The sequence below is a fragment of the Mesoplodon densirostris genome, chromosome 1, assembly GCF_025265405.1.
Source record: "Mesoplodon densirostris isolate mMesDen1 chromosome 1, mMesDen1 primary haplotype, whole genome shotgun sequence".
In the NCBI taxonomy this organism is placed as follows: domain Eukaryota; kingdom Metazoa; phylum Chordata; class Mammalia; order Artiodactyla; family Ziphiidae; genus Mesoplodon; species Mesoplodon densirostris.
Window position 1 is genome coordinate 106270328 of NC_082661.1, and position 17221 is coordinate 106287548.

At 62.6% G+C, this 17221-nt stretch overlaps 1 protein-coding gene across 1 annotated transcript; it reads left to right on the forward strand.

Moving 5' to 3' along the window:
* Positions 1 to 17: 17 nt before the first annotated feature.
* On the forward strand, positions 18 to 14356 carry MXD4 (MAX dimerization protein 4). The gene is made up of 6 exons (XM_060106900.1): positions 18 to 173; positions 278 to 377; positions 3956 to 3985; positions 9458 to 9572; positions 10592 to 10754; positions 11066 to 14356. Exons 1-6 carry the CDS (start codon positions 110 to 112, stop codon positions 11218 to 11220), a joined length of 627 nt encoding a protein of 208 aa, XP_059962883.1. The 5' UTR covers positions 18 to 109; the 3' UTR covers positions 11221 to 14356.
* The last annotated feature ends 2865 nt before the right edge of the window (positions 14357 to 17221 follow it).

Sequence of the window (17221 nt, forward strand, 5' to 3'; positions counted from 1 at the left end):
CCGGGCGCGCACGGCGGGCGGCGAGCGGAGCCGGCCGGAGCGGGCCGGGCAGCGGCCGCCGCCGTCCCGGAGCGCGCGCGTGCGCGCGGTCGGGCTGGTGGGCGGGAGGATGGAGCTGAACTCCCTGCTGATCCTGCTGGAGGCGGCCGAGTACCTGGAGCGCAGGGACCGAGGTAGCTCCCGCGCCCCTTTGTGCGCCGGGCCGCGGGCGGGCGGGCGGGCGGCGGCGGGGCCGGGGCCGGGGCGGGGGCCCGCTGATCGCGCCGTCTGTCCGCAGAGGCCGAGCACGGCTACGCCTCGGTGCTGCCCTTCGACGGCGACTTCGCCAGGAAGAAAACAAAGGCGGCCGGCCTGGTGCGCAAGGCCCCGAACAACAGGTACCGCCCCCCGCGCGGCTTCCCCCGCCCCGGCCCGACACCAGGGGCTTACGCCCCCGGAGCGCCCTCCCCAGCCCAGACCCCAGCCCGTAGCCCGGCTGCCGCCGCGCGCCCCGGCGGCCAGCCTGGAGGAGGAGGCGCGTCCGGGCCGCGGCAGCCCCGCCCGGCCGGCCCCGCCCGCGCCGTCGCCATCTTCCCGCGGGCCGCGCCTCCTCGGCCTCTCGCGTAAACAGTGCCACGCGTACAGCGCCCGCCGCCCGGGGTCTCCTCCCGCAGCAGCTCCCCGCCCCCAAGTTGTTCTGGACTTTTCCGGGCAGGAAAAGTGTTGTCAGGGGCGCTGGCCGGTGCCCCGTGGGTCTGGGTAAACTGAGGCTCGGGGCAGAGCAGCATGGAGCCGCCCGCCCTGACCTCTGCTCGCCACGGGCGGGTGGGCTGCATCTCTCCGACTGTCTCCAAGGGCCGAGACCCGCTACTGGGCTGAGTCCACCCACCACCAGGAGTTTGCACGAAGAAGGCAAGAAGGAGCGTGGAGGCCCTGCCCTGGGCCCCCACCCCTCGCATGGTGCCCACCGCTCCCACCCAGCCTCCTGACACAGTGAAACTCCAGCGACCAGTGTAGGGGCACCCTTCTTTGGGTCAGAAGGCCTTTTCTAAGGGACCGGAAGAGGCTGCAGGCTGCTGTGCAGCAGCCTCTCCTGGTGCCAGTAACCCACCCCTTCCTCTGGCCTTGTACCCAAGCTGTGGAATCCCGAAAGCCGGCGTGCACATCCCTGGGTGGGAGAGAGGACCCTCAGCTAGGGCTCCCATGGGATTCCACTCTCCTGGCTGCCGTGGGGCCCACAGCACACCTGGCACTGCACAGGGGCCCACTTTGGCCCTGGACCATGTCACCAGGCTGGGAGCTGTACTTTCAGGGGCTTTGGGGCCCCTTGGCAGAGGGTGTGGCTCATTCCTGTGGCCTACTTGTTCTTGGGAAACAGAAAGGCTGGCACAAAAACCCATCTCCTGTGACGTCCTGGCGCCCTGGGCCTGGCAAGGAATTGGTTTAGTCTCCATCTGCTCTGGCTGGACATGCCTCTGAGTCCCAGCCCTTGGTGCCCTGCTGGGGACAGTTTGGGAAAGGACATGCATGGGTGGGGGGACACCACTGCCTCAGGCGTCCTTAGTGAGTGAGCTGGGCCCCTGCTGTTGGTTCGCACTTGTTGGTCCCAAGTGCCCTGCCACCCGTGGAAAACTTTGGGCTGTGACCTTTTACTTCCGTAGTATAGGGTACCCAAAGCTGATAACCAGAATCATAGCTAAGGTTTTCACACGTGTGCTAGTTAATAGTCACCCCACCGCCTGAAGGAGATGTTATTTTTATCTCTACTTTAGGGCTGAGGCACAGGGAGATTGAACTACTTGCTAGGGCCACCCTCCCATCTCTAGGGCTCCTGTTCTGAGGTGGGATCCAGGCCTCCTACATTCTGCTGGGATGGAGACCTTGAGGGCACCGCGGAGGGACCGAGAGGGTCTCCCAAGCCAGGGTGCACCTCCCTGCTGCTCCTCTGGGTGGAGCCCGGCTCCCCCAGTGCTTCAGGAACCCCACGGCTCACAGGCGGCCCTGCGCGGCTGTCCTGGCCCAGCGGGGCCTCAGCCAGCCCAGCCCAGGGTCCAGGGTGGTGCAGGGTCCAGAGGATGCAGAGCCCTGACTTGGCAGGGCAGCTCCACACCTCTAAGGCTCTGTGTCCCCCTGCGGTGAGGGGAAGGAATGGGCACAGCAAGGACCAGGATGAGGCGTGAGTCACGGGGCAGAAGGGCGACCTGTGTTGGAGGAGACGGCAGCCTCCACGGTTGCCAGGGCTTCAGCAAGGGCTTTTGGGGGGCAGTGGTTCAGCAGGAGGGGGCTGGAGCCAGCCTGCCAGGTATCAGGTCCTGCAGGGAAGTGGGCAGAAGGGTGCCTACTTCGAGGGGTTGAAGGCATGAGTGAACGGTGAAGCTGGGAACCCACTTAGCACGACCCTGGCCAGGGAGTCCCTCCCCTCCCCAGGCCACTGTGCTCCTGGGACCTGAGTGACCATCTCCCCACAAGGCTCTATGAGTGTCTGGACCAGGGGAGGGCTTCAGGAGGGCTCTGGCCCCTCTGCGTCCCCCGGCTGCCTGAGCAGCGCCCCGTCCATCCAGGATGGGGTCCAGCCCAGCCGTGAAGGGCAGGCTGGCAGGCTTCTCTGCACTGAGGGACGCTCGCTGCCCCTCATATGTCAGCGCTGGGCTGCGGTTCAGGCCAGTGAGGAGCCTGATGGCTGTGCCCCCTCCTGGCCCCAGCCAGCGCTGGCAGAGGTTCGGAGGCTCCTTGCCCAGCCCATGTGACCAGCAAGGCCCTCGAGGCCCTGGAACCTGGGTCTGGAGGTTCTGAGGCTGCACAGGGCAACCCGGGAGCCGGCCGCCCTGCTGGGAGGAGGGGAGGCCTCGGGCCCCCCTTGGCTGTAGTGGGACCGTGAACCGTGGCAGGTGCACAGGCAGGCAGGATGGGCAAGCCCGAGGTAGGGATGCGAGACACCTACTCCTAAACTCCTGTAGCAGGAGAGAGTGAGGGCAGGTAGGCAGAGGCGGCAGAGTCTCTGGGAAGGAGTGCGGGGTAGGGGTCGCAGGGCCTGCTCTGGTGTGCTTGAAGGGGGCCTGGGTCCTCTGCTCCCATGTGAGGCAGCCTGGGAAGCCTCAGAGCCCTGGCAGGCCCACAGGATTCCTGCCTGGACGAGGAGGGTGACCTGGAAGTGGGAGCTGGGCTGCATTGCCTCCCTGTCACCGTGCTCCTGCTCTCTGTGGCACTCAGACTCTGTGCTCCTGTCTGCAGGTGGGCAGGGCTTGGGCAGCAGGTGGGGCCGCCGCCCCCAGAGAGGCCAGTCCTGCCAGGCCCTGGCCCCTTAGGGAAGCAGAGGGGCCAGCCTCGGTCTCCCCACTGGCCCAGAAGCATCCCTGTCCCAGAGGCCCCCTTTGGGGCTGATCCCTCATGGGCCGGGACCACTCTGTTGCCAGGTGTCCCCGTTGGCATGGTGGGCTATGATCATGCAGGTGTATGAGCCGGATGGGGTGGGAATGGTGCTCTGGCTGGTGATACTGGGCCAGGACGCTCGTGTTCTGAAGTCCTGGCCTCTGTGGTCACCTACCTTTGGCCTTCTGTGCCAGCCCAGGTGGCTCCCAGGACACCACTAGCCTCGGGGACTGGGGAGCTGAGAAGGCAGGTGGCTCAGTGCCCAGGCAGCCTTGGAAGCACTGGGTGGCTCAGCCCCAGGACCGGCTACTGCGGCTCCTCGGGTCCGGCCCACCCCTTCTGAAAGGGAACTGGACCCTCCTGCCAGCCGGGCACCCCTGGACACGGCTGCACCTCTGTCTCTCTCATGTTTGTCATTGGGTGTGAGGTCCTCCAGCTTTTGGTCAGTAACTACTCACCTGCCCCAGCCCTGCCTGTCTTGGGCCATCCTGGGGCCCAGACCCTCCCCACACTGTCTGCAGGTCCCCGGGCCCCTGAGTAGGGCCCTCATCCTGTGCTCTGGTGGTGGGCAGCGAAGTGAGCTCTGTCTTTGTGTCTCTCTAAACAGGTCTTCACACAATGAACTAGAAAAGCACAGGTAAGTGATCTCCTGTTCCCCACGCTCCGCCACATGAGCCGCCTGATACATCCCACCCACCCTTCTGCTGCGGGGATGCTGTGGCCAGCCCCCACCCCCTCTCCTTGCCTCTGTGTCCTGGCTATGGCTCAGCATGCTGCTGGGCTGTGCCCTCATCTTGGGAAGGGGCCTTCTTGACGGAAGAGGCCAGGCTCTGCTCTCAGGGACTCCCATGCTAGCAGGCAGGGGTGGGGGGGCCAGGCCCTGCTCTTGGGAGCTCAGCCTGGGGTCTGGAGCCAGGTGGGGGTCAGCGACTTGGGGCAGGGCCCCTTGTGCTGTGTGTCATTCAGGGCCGGCTCCCTGGAAGAGGGGCTCCATCTGTTTTGGGGTATCTGAGCCCTTTTGGGAGCAGGTCCTTAGCCCTTAGGATGCTGGCCTGCCACCGGGAAGGTTCAGCCCTCTTGGTCTGGGACCCCTTGTGCCCTGGGGCCTGCCTTCCAAGGAATTCCCAGTAGAGTCTTGTCCACGAGCAGTGGGATGGGCAGCCAGTGCCTGGCCACGTGGGCCTGGTGGGAAGCTCTGGCCCAGGGCAGGATCCAGGGGAGTCCACTTCATGCCCACCCATCGACCACAGGGATGTGTCCATTCTGGTCCTCCTCTGAGGAGTTGGGGGGCTTGCAGTGAGAAGGAGGAGGGGCAGCATGGCTGCCCGAAGAACCTCTGCCCTCCAGCCCTAGTTCGCCCCAGGGCCCTGTGCTCTTGACTGCCGTCCTCTCTCCCTGGCTGGCTCAGCCTGCTGCTCTAGCTCCAGGCCTCCCTCTGCAGTGGGGACAAGGTACGGTGGACAGGTGTCCTCATGGCCGATTGCAGCCAGGCTGGTGGGAGCTGTGTGTGCGTGCAGGAGCTCTGAAGCCAGGCCCAGGGGTGACTCCCAGAGGGATGCTCTCGGTAGCTTTCTCCTGACCTTTGCTCCCATCTCCAGAATGGGCCAGTTCTTTCCTCCTTTCTTGGCTTGGGATGGGGTGGGGAATGGTGGTCTGCACACAAGGTGAACTCTCCCAGGCTGCCCTGGAGCTCGGCCAGCCCTGTGTCCCCACCCCCCATGTCTGCACCCACGGCAGCGCCAACTGCTTCTCCCTTGGGATCAGGGCCTCTGCTGGGCGGGCGCTGAGCGGGGACAGAACGCTCTGTTCTCTGGAGGAGCCGCACTTCCTGGACTGTTCCTGTGCGTTTGGGGGGTTCCTGAGAGAGCATGGAGGTGGGGCAGGTGCAGGGGCCTCTGTTCCTGGCTGGCCCATAAGCAGGTGTGGTCCGCCCTGAGGAGCCCACAGACCTGGGGCTTGGGACCCCGTTGGGCCCCTCGGTCACGGCTGTACCTGTGGCTGCCTGATGCTGATGCCGGACGCTCTTGGTTGTTGGCTACAGGAAGGGCCGTGTGCCGTCCCAAGGAAGGAAGGAAGCACCTGGCTGGGTCACCCAGCCGGCCCCAGGGAGGTTGGCCCTGGATGTCGCCTTCCCCGGGAGGCATGCCATGTTGGGCCTGCGGGACTTCCCCTTGCCGGTGCTCGGAGCTCGGAGCCAGTGGCCCACCCTAGGCCCACCCTAGCCTCCCCTGTTCCTCCTCCCCTCCCTCCCCTTCCCCTCAGAGACAGCAGCTCCAGCTGGTCTGCTCAGGCCAGTGCTTGGCTCCTGACCCCTGGGGTTTGTGATAGCCATGTGTTCCTTGGCAGGATGCTCCTGCCCAGGCTCAGCTCCAGGCTTTAGCTTTTGTAGGGGGGAGGGGGCCCTCAGCATCCCCCTGGCGGGGCAGGACCTATCACAAAGGCCAGCCCAGGGCCCTCAGTGGAGCTGCCCACCTCTCCCCAGCATGGAGATGGTTATTCGGGTCCTGGGTGGATCCTTCCGAGGGAGGCCTGCGGTGCAGCTGCCCCGTCTGCCTGATGCAGCCACACGAGACCTCACAACAGCCAGGAAATACAGGGGGACAGGGAGGACCGGGCTACCTCGCTCCCCATCCCACCCCCTGAGGAACCATGGGTGGGTGTCCTTGTCGCCTCTTCCCCGAGGCCAGGCTTGGGGAGTTTCAGAGCGTGGTTTTGCCTGACGGCTGGGGCACCTGGTGTGGGAGCTCTGGGTCCTCTTCTGAGGAGCAGGGGGCTCTTGGTGAGAAGCTGGGTAGGCCTGCGTCAGGGCTGGGCTGTGGCCAGACGCACGGGCAGGAGCTGCCATTCACAGCGATGCAGGTCTGCACAGGGTGCCTTCAGGAAGTGGCGGGTTTTCAAAGCTCCCAGGAATGCTGGGTGCAGCCGAGGGGCACTGGCGCAGGGCTTGGGCACTGTAGCTGCTTCGGAGGAGGGCCGAGCGAAAGCCTAGTGTAGCCTGGGTCCTTGGCAACCCCCTCCAGCTCCAGGGAGGTGGTGGCGATGCCCACTCCCCACAGGGGTGGGACCCTGGGGCTCAGATGGGTGGGGGCCTGCCCGGGGCCCCACCGGAGCTGGTTCCCAGCCCTGCAGCCCTGCTGGATGCTCTCCGGGAGTTGGCTTGGCGTGTGGTCCGGTTTTGAACATAGCAAGGCTGCAGCCGGCGGCCTCTCTTTGTCTCTTGAGAAGCCTCTGCTTTATGACTTCTAACGCGGTCTGTTCATGGACGTGCGAGGACCCCCGTGCCCCACCCCAGCGACAGCATCCTAGGCAGCTAGGGGGCCAATCCTGCACCCTCCTCCTCCTCCTCCACGCGGGTACTGAGGGACAAGAACAGAACTTCGTTACCTGCTATTTCCTAACTGGACCTTTCCCCGGACACCCCACGGGCCCCATCCGCCTGTGTCCATGCATTCTCCTCGTCTCCTAGGCCGGGTGCCTGCACAGGACATGCAGCTGTACCGCAGGGTTCTGAGTGATGGCTCTCCAGTAAACACAGACGGTGCTGCAGTCCGCTGGGTCTGGTGCTGGCGGGTAGATTTGTGGGGCCAAAATCCTAGACCTAGAAATGCCGGTTGAGGGCTTGAGTAGCCTTGGTGGCACTTCAGAACTTCCATCCCACCGGGGAAGCCGGAACTGCCTGCTGGCCAGCACAACAGCTAGTCGCACCTTTTCATTTCAGCCCAAATTACCATCTCCTCAGTAAGCTTTCCTTTTCTAGATCGCTGCCAGATGGAGTTGGTTTTGTGTTAGGTTAGCTGTTTGTGTTCTGCAACTTGCCTGTCTGTGTCCTTTGCCTGTTTTCACGTTAAGACACTCCTCTCTTTAATTTTGGTGTGTATGAACTCAAAATGGCATGAATACTAACCATTTGTCTTTCATGTGTATTGCAGATTTTTTTTGCTGTTATCTGTCTTTTACCTGTGTTTTTTCTTTCATGTACAAATACGTCTTTTTCTGATTGTAAAAGTAATATGTGGCTTTTTTAGCATAGAAAATCTGGAAAATAGAAAAAACGCACAAAGCTAAAGAAATAAACGTTGCCAACCACGTCCCGTGGAGACGCGTGCTTCCTGCCCTTCATTGTGTCCTGTGGAGTCTCTTGTGTGCGTGCGTTTGTTGCTTTATTTTTGACCCTATCTTGGGTCAGCTGTCACATAGGTGTTTTGTATCCTGATATTTTCACTTCTGTTCGTGATGTGAAAATGTGGAATATACTGAAACGATGATATGCTTGCCTCTGGGTGGTAGAATTTGGGGGGTACTTCTCATTTATTTTTTTCTTTTGATTTGCATCTTCCAATTTTCCACAAAGATCACGTACCGTGTATGTACTCAAATGGTAGATTGTAAGAATTGCCACTCGTAGATGAGTGGACAAGGGACCCCCGCTTGTGAACTTGGTGCAGGTGGTGGGTCGGGGGTCTCTAATTGTGAGCTGTGCTTGAGCACATAGTGCCATTCGCTGGGGGGGGCTTTGCGCCTCCTGCCCCACAGTCCCAGCACCTTGGAGGTGCGGGGGCTGAGGCTGCCGGACCCTGGGGGCCACGCGGCAGTGAGCCCCCTGGTGTGCCCCCTTCCGCAGCCCTGTGTGAGCGTGGGGCAGGGCTCCTCTCTGAAGATCCTCCAGCCTTGAGGTGGACCCTGGGTCCTGCTCGGAACGCAGATCCCTGGTGTTCAGGCTTCAGGCCCCTGCTCTTGCCTGGCCTGGTGGCCGAGTGCAGCCTCAGTCTCGTGTTCTAGATGTTCTTTCTAAGGTGAAACTCAGGTTCACCAGGAAAACTCTAGGCCCCGGGTGCCAAGGGCTGGGGTGCCGGGTGGGGAGGAGCTTCGTCAGCAGGAGGGTGCTGTGTGGACGTGGGTGGCAGACGTAGGGCCCTCCTCCCGTCGGGTGGGGCTGTTATCGCTGCTCTGCACATGGGCTGCTGCCCGGCACTGAGCTGCCCACTCCCTCCCTGCGCTTCGGGGGGCCCCCTCTGTCCTAGGGACATGGCCATTGCTGCCCGATTTCCTTCCAGAGTCTAAGGGAGACTGGATTTGCCAGGGCTTTGGAACATGGGGGATGACGGGGGCCACCAGGGTTGGCGCCCTTGCAGGAAGGAGCGCGCCGACACTGGTGATGGGGTGCAGCGGTTCGTCAGAGCCTCGTGGGGAAGCCTGCCGTGTGCCCTTGGGGTCCTCTTCTAAGAGCTTCGCCTAAGCAGGGCATCTTTGTTTGGAAACCACCTGGGCAGCCTGCAGGGGCTCCAGTGGGTCACATGCCATCAGCATGCTTTGAGGGTGAACCTTAGCCGCCCTGTGCCCCCGGCCCCCGTGGCCTCTACCACCCACTCTCCCCAGACCAGATGAGCCAGGGAAGAAGGGCACATCCAGGTCACAGCTCCTCGCCCTGTATGTGAGCAAATGCTGTTGAGTCTTATGGTTCCAGTTCCGTGGGAAAACTGCATTCATCTGCGTGGACACGGGGACTAAACCTAGAACGAAGCAGTTTCCAAAGGGGTCCCAGACTCGGGTAGGAGGGGTCTGTCCTTGGCCTTCCCTGACTTGGATGGGCTCATGTTTCTGTGGTGACGACAGTGAGTGACCAGAGAGCACCCTGCACTTGGTGAGGTGGGGGACGGAAGGCTTGTCTGGGGCGTCCCTGATCTCTGCCTGGGACAGCATGACAGAGCCCTGTGCCTCTCCCCCTCCAAGTTTCCCCCCACCGCCTTCTGGACCCCACTGGAGAGGGTGGGAACAACAGGGTGAGCTGGGGCTCTGGGAGCCTGGCTGTAGCACTCGGAGGCTCTGGGGGCCATGATGGGCTGGCTGGCCACACGGGCCCAGCCACAGGCCCCACCCTTTTACTGGGGCTTCTGGAGGGCCGTGGGTACCAGGCTGCTCCAGGGGGCTGGGGGCGCTGCCTGCCGGGCTGGGAGGGGAGCCCGGGGAGGGACCCTCAGCAGGTCCGTGCGGGCTTCTGGCTGGCCGCCCCCTGCCCCCGCTTCCCGCAGCTCTTGGGCTGCTCTGCCGCACTGCCACCGTGCCGGGCTGTGCCACCCCCGCCTGACCGTTCTGTCTCTGGTTCTTTCAGACGAGCCAAACTCCGGCTCTACCTGGAGCAGCTCAAGCAGCTGGTGCCTCTGGGCCCTGACAGCACCCGCCACACCACGCTGAGCCTCCTGAAGCGTGCCAAGATGCACATCAAGGTGAGCAGGGCTGCGCCCCCATCCCGGCCGGTCCCCGTGCACCCTGAGGAGTGGCCAGAGGGCCTGAGGGTGGGGTGGGGAGCCTGCCCTGCAGGTGCACAGCGGGGCCAGGGTGGGGGGCACTCTGGTGGGTGAGAGGCACGGCAGTGGGAGCAGCTGAGGGTCGAGGTAGCGGCAGGCGCAGGCTGGGTTTTGTGGGGTGGGGGTGGGAGGTGGGGGTGGGCTGCACGTCGCCCCCCGGGCCCTGGGGTGTGAAGTGGCAGCAACTGGAAGGAAGGCTGAGGGGTGGGTGGGATGGGGCTCCCTCCATGCCGATGCCATTGTTGGAGGCTGGTGGGAAGCAGACGGCCCCGGCGTGTGGGGAGTTTCTGGGGCGGGGGGGTAGGGGTTGCTCTCCAGGGGCTGGCGGTGGGGTGTAGACTGAGTGAGACGCTGCCTGGGGCTGGCCCCCTAAGTCTTAAGACTGAGACCTACTGGCTTGGGGGTCTAGGGACACTTGGGCCAACCAGGGAAGGTCTCAGTCCTCCCGCCAGGCCCCCCTGAGCCTGCACAGGTGTGGGCTCCCCAAGGCAGGGCGGCAGGAGCACTGAGGCGACACAGCCAGTGCCCTGGGCCCCTCACGGAGAGGCCGCAGCTCAGTCCCTGGGAAGGTGTGGAGCAGTTGGGCAGGCAGGGCGGCCGGATTGTGCAGGGAAGAACCCCTGTGGGCAGGGCTGTTGTCTGGGACGGGTGCCAGGCCACGGCTGGGCGGCGCTGTCCCAGGGCTTCAGGCCCACACGTGACTCCGTTTGGCCAAGCTGGCTGGTGGCTGTAGGCCTCTGGAGCTGGTCAGCAGACGCAGAGCACGAGGCTGGGAGGTGGCACCTACATAAACTACCGGTGGGCGCGAGGAGGGGGTGCATCAGGCCTTTGGGGCCCAGGCCAAGTGGGGGATGGGAACCTGCCCTGGCCCTTGTGCCCTGGCGCGTCCCGGTGGCCGGGGGTGCCCCGCCCCGGGCTCACAGCTCCCGTGCCCCCAGAAACTGGAGGAGCAGGACCGCCGGGCACTGAGCATCAAGGAGCAGCTGCAGCGGGAGCACCGCTTCCTGAAGCGGCGCCTGGAGCAGCTGTCGGTGCAGAGCCTGGAGCGCGTGCGCACGGACAGCACAGGCTCCGCCGTCTCCACCGATGACTCGGAGCAAGGTGGGGACGTGGGGGCCGCCTGCAGGGGCTTTGGGCATGGGTGTCGTGCAGCCCTGGGTGGGAAGCTGGGAGGGTGGGGCCGGCCTGGTGGAGGCCCGGGGGAGGATGGGTCGAAAGTCCCCGGCATGTCAGAGGCACATCAGGGCCCCTGTGTGAGGTGGCAGAGGGGCTGGGATGAGGAGGGTGAGGCGTGGAGGCCAGGTGACCTGCCCACATGAGGGCCAGAGCTAGGCTCGGGCCCGGCAGTGTGCCTCGGGAGGCCTGGCTGGCACTGGCATGGCGTCTGACCCCACCCCGTCTGTTCTCTGCAGAAGTGGATGTAGAGGGCATGGAGTTTGGCACCGGCGAGCTGGACAGTGTTGGCAGCTGCAGTGACGTGGACGACCACTACAGCCTGCGTGGCGGCTGCAGCCACGGCAGCTACGGGCCCCCCTGCAGGCGGCCTGGCCGCCCCGGCCTCTCTTAGGCCCTGCCCTCTGCTCCTCGGCCCGCCTGCCCGCCCAGCCGAGCGTGTCAATCCTCCGGTCCTTGAAGTCTCTCCACGGGCCCACTGCAGTGCCATTCTGGAAGCTCCGGCTGCCGCCTGGGCTGCCCGCCTCCGCCTGCCTGCCGGTCAGGGCCTGCCGCGCCGCCCGCTCCTCCCACCTAGGCAGGGACCCCTACGGGGAGGCGGGGCCCAGCTCCCACGTCCTGGAGCCCAGCATAGCCGCCCACGGTCTGTTCTCAGATTCCTAATCATTCCAGAAGTATTAAATGTCATTGCTGCAAATCTCGGCGGGCGCCGTGTGAGGGGCTTAATGACCACCACGGGGAGCTCAGACCCCAACCCCGGATCCCAGGAGAAAGGAGTGGACCGAGGAAGGAAGGAAGGCGTGGCTCTCCGTCCATCCGTCCATCTATCTGTCGGTCCACGTAGGCTCCTGAGGCGTGGACAGAGGGATCCATGAAGGGCGGGACTCGGGTGAGCACCCTGGGGCAGGTGGGCGGACGGGGGCCTTGGCACCCCCAGGTGTCAGGAGCCAGGGCTGGGCTTCTGGGGGCTGCCAGGCTACCCCACTCTGATCTGGGCGGCTTCTGCTCTGTCGTTAGATCCCTCAGATGTACACACGCATGCACCTAGGCACACACGCCTGCCTGCACACACGTGCACACATGCAGACACATGTGGTCACTGGACCCAGAGGTCCTTGGGAGCCAGAGGGCACATGTCCTGGGGCCTTCAAGGGTCAGTTGGGCAAATGCTGGCCCGCAGCCTGTGCCTGGCTCCTCCTTCCACACCCCGGTTCCCCTGCCCAGTCTGGCCAGGGAAGGGACCTCTCCTCCCAGCAGGGGCTGAGGAGTGCTGGGGGCTACGAGTTGAAACCATTGGGTCCTCAGAGGGCTTGCTTGTCTCCCTTTAAAAGACAAAAACAAAACAAAAAGTTGCTGCACTGCCCAGCAGCCCAGAACGAGGCTCCCGGGAGAGAAGCTTTTCCCAAAAAAACAAGGAGAAACATTTTTAAAAAGAGAAAGAGGCCGTGATGCCGGTGTGTGCCGCCTATTTCCTGTATGAGATTTTTCTACTCTATTTTCCTAGCCGTTATCGCGTCCTTGTTTGCTGAGGGGTGGGAGCAACCCAGCGTCTCAGGGACTCGTCTGTCTGTCACCGTTGTCCAAGCGTGCCTTGTGTCCCGTGTCTGGCTCCACCCGACCGCCACCACCAGCATCTCCCACATGGCTCACGGGATGCCCCCAGGTGCCCTCCTGGCCTCCTCCCCATGGGGCACCCCTCCTGGCAGCCAGGCCAGGTCAGGTCGGCGGCTGTGCAGCAGCAGGGCGGCGCTCTGTCACCTGGAGGGAGGGGCAGTGACCCGTGCAGCCTGGCCTCCTTGGGGCCGGGGGTGGGGCGGGGGTGTGGGTGCGTCTGCTACCAGAGAAATAGGTTCCTCCCTGCACCTAGCTTGAAGCCTGCCTCCTCCCGACCAGAGCAAGGGCTCCAGGTGTCAGGCGTCAGCAGCTGCTGAGGACAGCCATTCACCCTGGGCAGTCCAGCCTGGGCATTAGGAGGCTTCTCCTGGCCTTTTGTCCCTGAGTCTTTGTCCCCGAGGACCACACAGCAGCGTTCAGGTGGAGGGCTGTTGGGCTGACTCACAGCAGCATCGGCCTCCCTGTCTGGTGCATTGCAGACGATTTCCAGATCGCAGGGGGAAGATTTGTGTTTATCTTTGTCACGCCGACGGACACCCCAGGTGGGTGGCCTGCTGAAGCAGAAAGGGATCCCTGGAAACAACTCTGGCACAGAACCTGCCCTCCACAGGCCGGGGATGGCGGTGGAGAGCAGGCTTGTCGGGGGGCGGTGCACGCGGCCGGGGAGACCATCTGAACGTTTTGCTGGTGGTTGCAAGGCAAAGCGTTGTGTTGGCACCTCCTTCCAGTGCCCTCGGGGTCCCCTGGGGTCCAGCGTGCCCAGAAGGGGCTTCCGCCGTCTGCCAGAGCACGCCCACTGAGCGCTCCTTGCGAGGACCCCGCACCACCTGAGCAGGGCAGGAACACCCACGTTTAAGAGCCTTCTTCAGGAGATACAACTCCAGGTCCCCGGGATGGTCCGTGTTCTGAATTCTTAAAGCATCCGTTCTCCAGCCAGCCCCGACACATTGGGGAGGTCCTGCTCCCCTCTCTGGCCGGCAGAATCCACCCAGGTGACTAGCTGTGGTCCTCAGCCGACCTTCCGGGCAGCTCAGCCCATGGCTTTTCAGGCCTCGGTTCCCATGTGGACCGGGGAGTTCGCCTCACTGGCCATCCAGAGGTGCTAGGGTCCCAGATGCCACTCCTCGCCACCAGCAGACACCAGTGAGGGTCTGGTGCTAGAGCTACTCGCATACCCACACCCCCCTTCCCCGGCCGTTGGCACAGCCCCTGCTGCTGGCCAGGGGGACCCAGAGGGTTGTTAAGAGCAAACCTGAGTGTTGTGGGGTCCGTAGAGAGCCAGCGGGACCAGAACAGGGCCCCGGGCATCCTGTGCCCTCTCTGCGTGTGCCCTCCCATGCCCACCTGGGCCTCGGTGGCCGAGAGCTTGGAAGCCCAGGCTCAGGTTTGGGTCCGCGCCCTCACTGTGAGGCGGCCCTCAAGCCTCAGTGCAGGCCCAGCCGGCTGGGGCGGCTGCAGGAAGGCTCCTCCCCACCCCCACCCCACCGTGGGCCCTGACTCTGCCCGGGCAGAGCGGGTCTCAGAAACACGGCGCCCAAGCTCACGTCCTCGGGCGGATGGAGCCATGAGCCCAAATATGGCCCCGAGGGCCCTCGCCCTTGTGTCTGCCCCAGACAGTCCCCACCTGCTGGGTGGGAAGGCTCCTGCACTCTCCCACTCTGTCTCTCTGGGCCAGCCCACCGGGGCCCCGCCACTGCCCTGCACAAATGACTCTGACCACACGCAGCCACGTCTTGGGCGGTAGGGCAGGTTCTGCGCCAGAGTCTGGGGCCGCCCAGGGGGCCTGGTGCTGGCCAGGTGGGCATGTTACAAGAGCCACGCTGGACAGAGGTGGGCCACCCACCCGCCTGTTCACTGGGAGGGACTGTGCTGTACCGTTCTGTCTTTGTAACATAAATACAGATTTTTATACCTCACCTCTCTGGCTTCTGGTTCTTTCCATTACCGTGTTGGGCTCCCGTCCCCTCGGCCTCCATAGGGAGCCTGAGCCCACTGGCGGCCTTGGTGGTCCTCAGCACCCTGCCCATAGCCTCGGCTTTCTGGGAGTCCCAGGAGACCATGGGCTTCCCAGAGGGCTAGGTCGGGTCCCAGGAGACCTCCTACTAGTCGGCCACCAAGACCCCACCATCACAGCTGCCTCTCTGGACAGTCACCTGGAGATGAAGGTGGGGGTCAAGGTGGAAGCCCTGCCCCTCCAGCCTTGGCCTGTTTGCCAAGTAGGAGCTCTTGCCGGCCTCAGACTTTGCCTCTGGGGCTGGGGCACTGCCCCATGAGGACAGCTAGGCCCTCAGTGAGCTCCGTGCCAGCCAGGTGTCCTCTGCTGGTGCCCGCAGCCCACCCGCGTGTGCCTGTTCCCTTTCTGCACAGCATCTGCTGGCTCTGAGGGCTGCAGCGCGAGAAACCCTCCTTGTCCCCACAACGTCCTGTTGTGCAGGGTAGGGGTGTGAAGCGGTGTGGCCCCAAGGGAGCGCAGCCTGGGGAGGAAGTGCCCACCCAGAGAGTCGGGCAGCCAGGACGGGGCTTTCCTGGGAACCGGGACTGCCATGCTGGGCTCAGGCACAGCACACACAGGCGGCTCCACGAGACCTGCCAGCGGGTTTGGTGCACATCTGTGGGAGAGGACCTAGAGGGACCCTGGGGCCTCTGACTTCGTCCTCCCTCCCCCAGCAGGAAGCAGTATTCTGGCCTCTTGAACCTTTGTGACTCCCCTGGGGGGACCTCTAGAAAAGAAGGGAATCCTACTTGGAATGGAGCTGGGGCCTTGAGCTGCCAGGACTTGGGCATGAATGTAAGTGGGAGTATTTGAATCTAAATATTACTGTGGCTTTAAATCACCATCACTTTTTATTGAGGGCGTCAGGGCTAAACACTTGAGGTAGTTAGCACCTGAGGTCCTCACCCTGGGCCTGTCTCACAGGTAGCTGAGTCTCAGGGAAGGTGCCTGCCTTCCTCAGGTCGCTCACTGGAAGGTGGTGGCCCTGGGACCCGACCTAGCCCTCTGGGAAGCCCTTCCACAGCCCAGTGCCATCTCTGAGTGTCAAGCCTGGATTATAGCAAGCACCACTCACGCCCCAAGCGGGAGGACTCCTGCCTCAGTCTCACCCTTCCCGCCCACGCTCTCCTTGGCAGCCAGAATGGCTTCTGGTGGTCCTGTTGCCCCCATCGCCTCCAGGATCAAACCCAGGTGCCCTGCCCTCTCCCCACCCACTCCTGTGCCTTCATCTCAGCCCAAGCCCACGCCGGCTCCCTCCCCCGTCCCTCCACACTCACCAACCCCTCGGCTCCCAACTCCTCTGGGAAGTGGGTCTTCCTATCACACAGCCAGGCCCTTTTCAGGCTGTTTCCTTCCCTCCTTTCCCAGCTCCTCACCAGGCCAAGCCTCAGGGCTCACTAGCCTCACAGGGATCTTTCCAGAATGTCAGTGGGATTATCCTCTTACCTGTCTAGTTTGTGGTAGCTCTCAACCCTTCTGTCCTCTTGCCTGCTGCCTCCTCAGCCTGTCCTGGTGCTCCTTAGGAACCGCCAACCCCCTCCAGGTGCCTCGCTGCTCCCCTGCTGGGCCATCTCGGTCACCTCCTCACCCCCAGCCACTCCGGAGTTTGAGGACTGAGTTTTCACCTTCGCACATGATTGTCAACGTGATGGAGGACAAACACGCTCTCCTCCCACCCTCCTCCAGCCCCACAGTGTAAGGTACACAAGTGGTGTTCTTCTGAAGGGGAAGGACCAGGAGGGAGAAAAGGAACAAGAGCCACTTCTTGCTCAGCTGCACACGGACAGTCATCCAGACTCTGGCTCTCCCTGGCCATCAGTCTCCAGGCATCTGCCCTCCAGGCTGCTCTCTGCCCTACCTGCCCCCCCACCCCCCGCCAGTGCACAGGATGCTCCCAGCATCTGTCTCTTGCCACCGATGGTCACTTTTGTGACTGCAGAATCGAGCTTCTAGCACTGAGAGTGTCACTTCCCCACCTGAAGGATGGACTCCCACCGCCTTCACTGAAAGCTATCCACACATCTGAAAACAAAAGATCTTCAATATCAGACTGCAGTTTAACGTATCTGAAAAGAAATCGTCCAAAACCTAAAATTCTTTTTAATATCAATAGGGGAAAAAAGATTTCCACAGGAAGGAAGGAAATAACAAACACACTCACATTTTGGTCTGTTTAGTCCAGCTGAGTCTCACGGGCTTTCTCAGGGAAGAATCATTACCGGTTCCCTTTACCTTTTGACTCCCTAGGTTCCCCACTAAAACCCCAAATGATTTTGATTGGAGGAAAGAAGTAAGTAAGCTTACTTGTAAGCTTACAAGTAAGCTTGTCCTGGAAGTAAGTGTAACACCCTTGCTTTCTTAAATTCCGAGTGCAACCTCAAGTAAAGAAGTGCCCTAATAAGTCAACTTCCCAAGGAAAACTTTCTGAGTCTGGGTAGCTAACCCTCTAGTATTTGTCATTTGTACCCTGGAGGCTAACACCGTTGTGATTTTCACTTTATATTTTTAGGGCTTTTTATTTTTTATTTTTAATTTTGCTCCACGAACTTCTTCCAGGCAAATAACTGCGGTCAGCAATTCAAAGTCATATGTGGAATTTTGTGGGCCCAGGAAACGACGCAGGAGTCACTAGGAAAAGTGAGCTTAGAGTTCAGCCTCCGTGTGCTGGGGTCTCACCCTCCCACGTCCCAGGAATCTTTCATGAAAGCAGCCCTTTTCTTTCTGCATCCTTACTTATGTCTCCTCTGAGTTCCTCCTCACAGTCTATAAATATCCCCAAGTTCCTCCC

Excerpts from the sequence above, each read along its gene's own strand:
- MXD4 (XM_060106900.1), top strand. The coding sequence starts at position 110 with ATGGAGCTGAACTCCCTGCTGATCCTGCTGGAGGCGGCCGAGTACCTG. Across the intron at positions 174-277 it reads CCTGGAGCGCAGGGACCGAG|AGGCCGAGCACGGCTACGCC; the intron begins GTAGCTCCCGCG and ends GTCTGTCCGCAG. Across the intron at positions 378-3,955 it reads CGCAAGGCCCCGAACAACAG|GTCTTCACACAATGAACTAG; the intron begins GTACCGCCCCCC and ends CTCTCTAAACAG.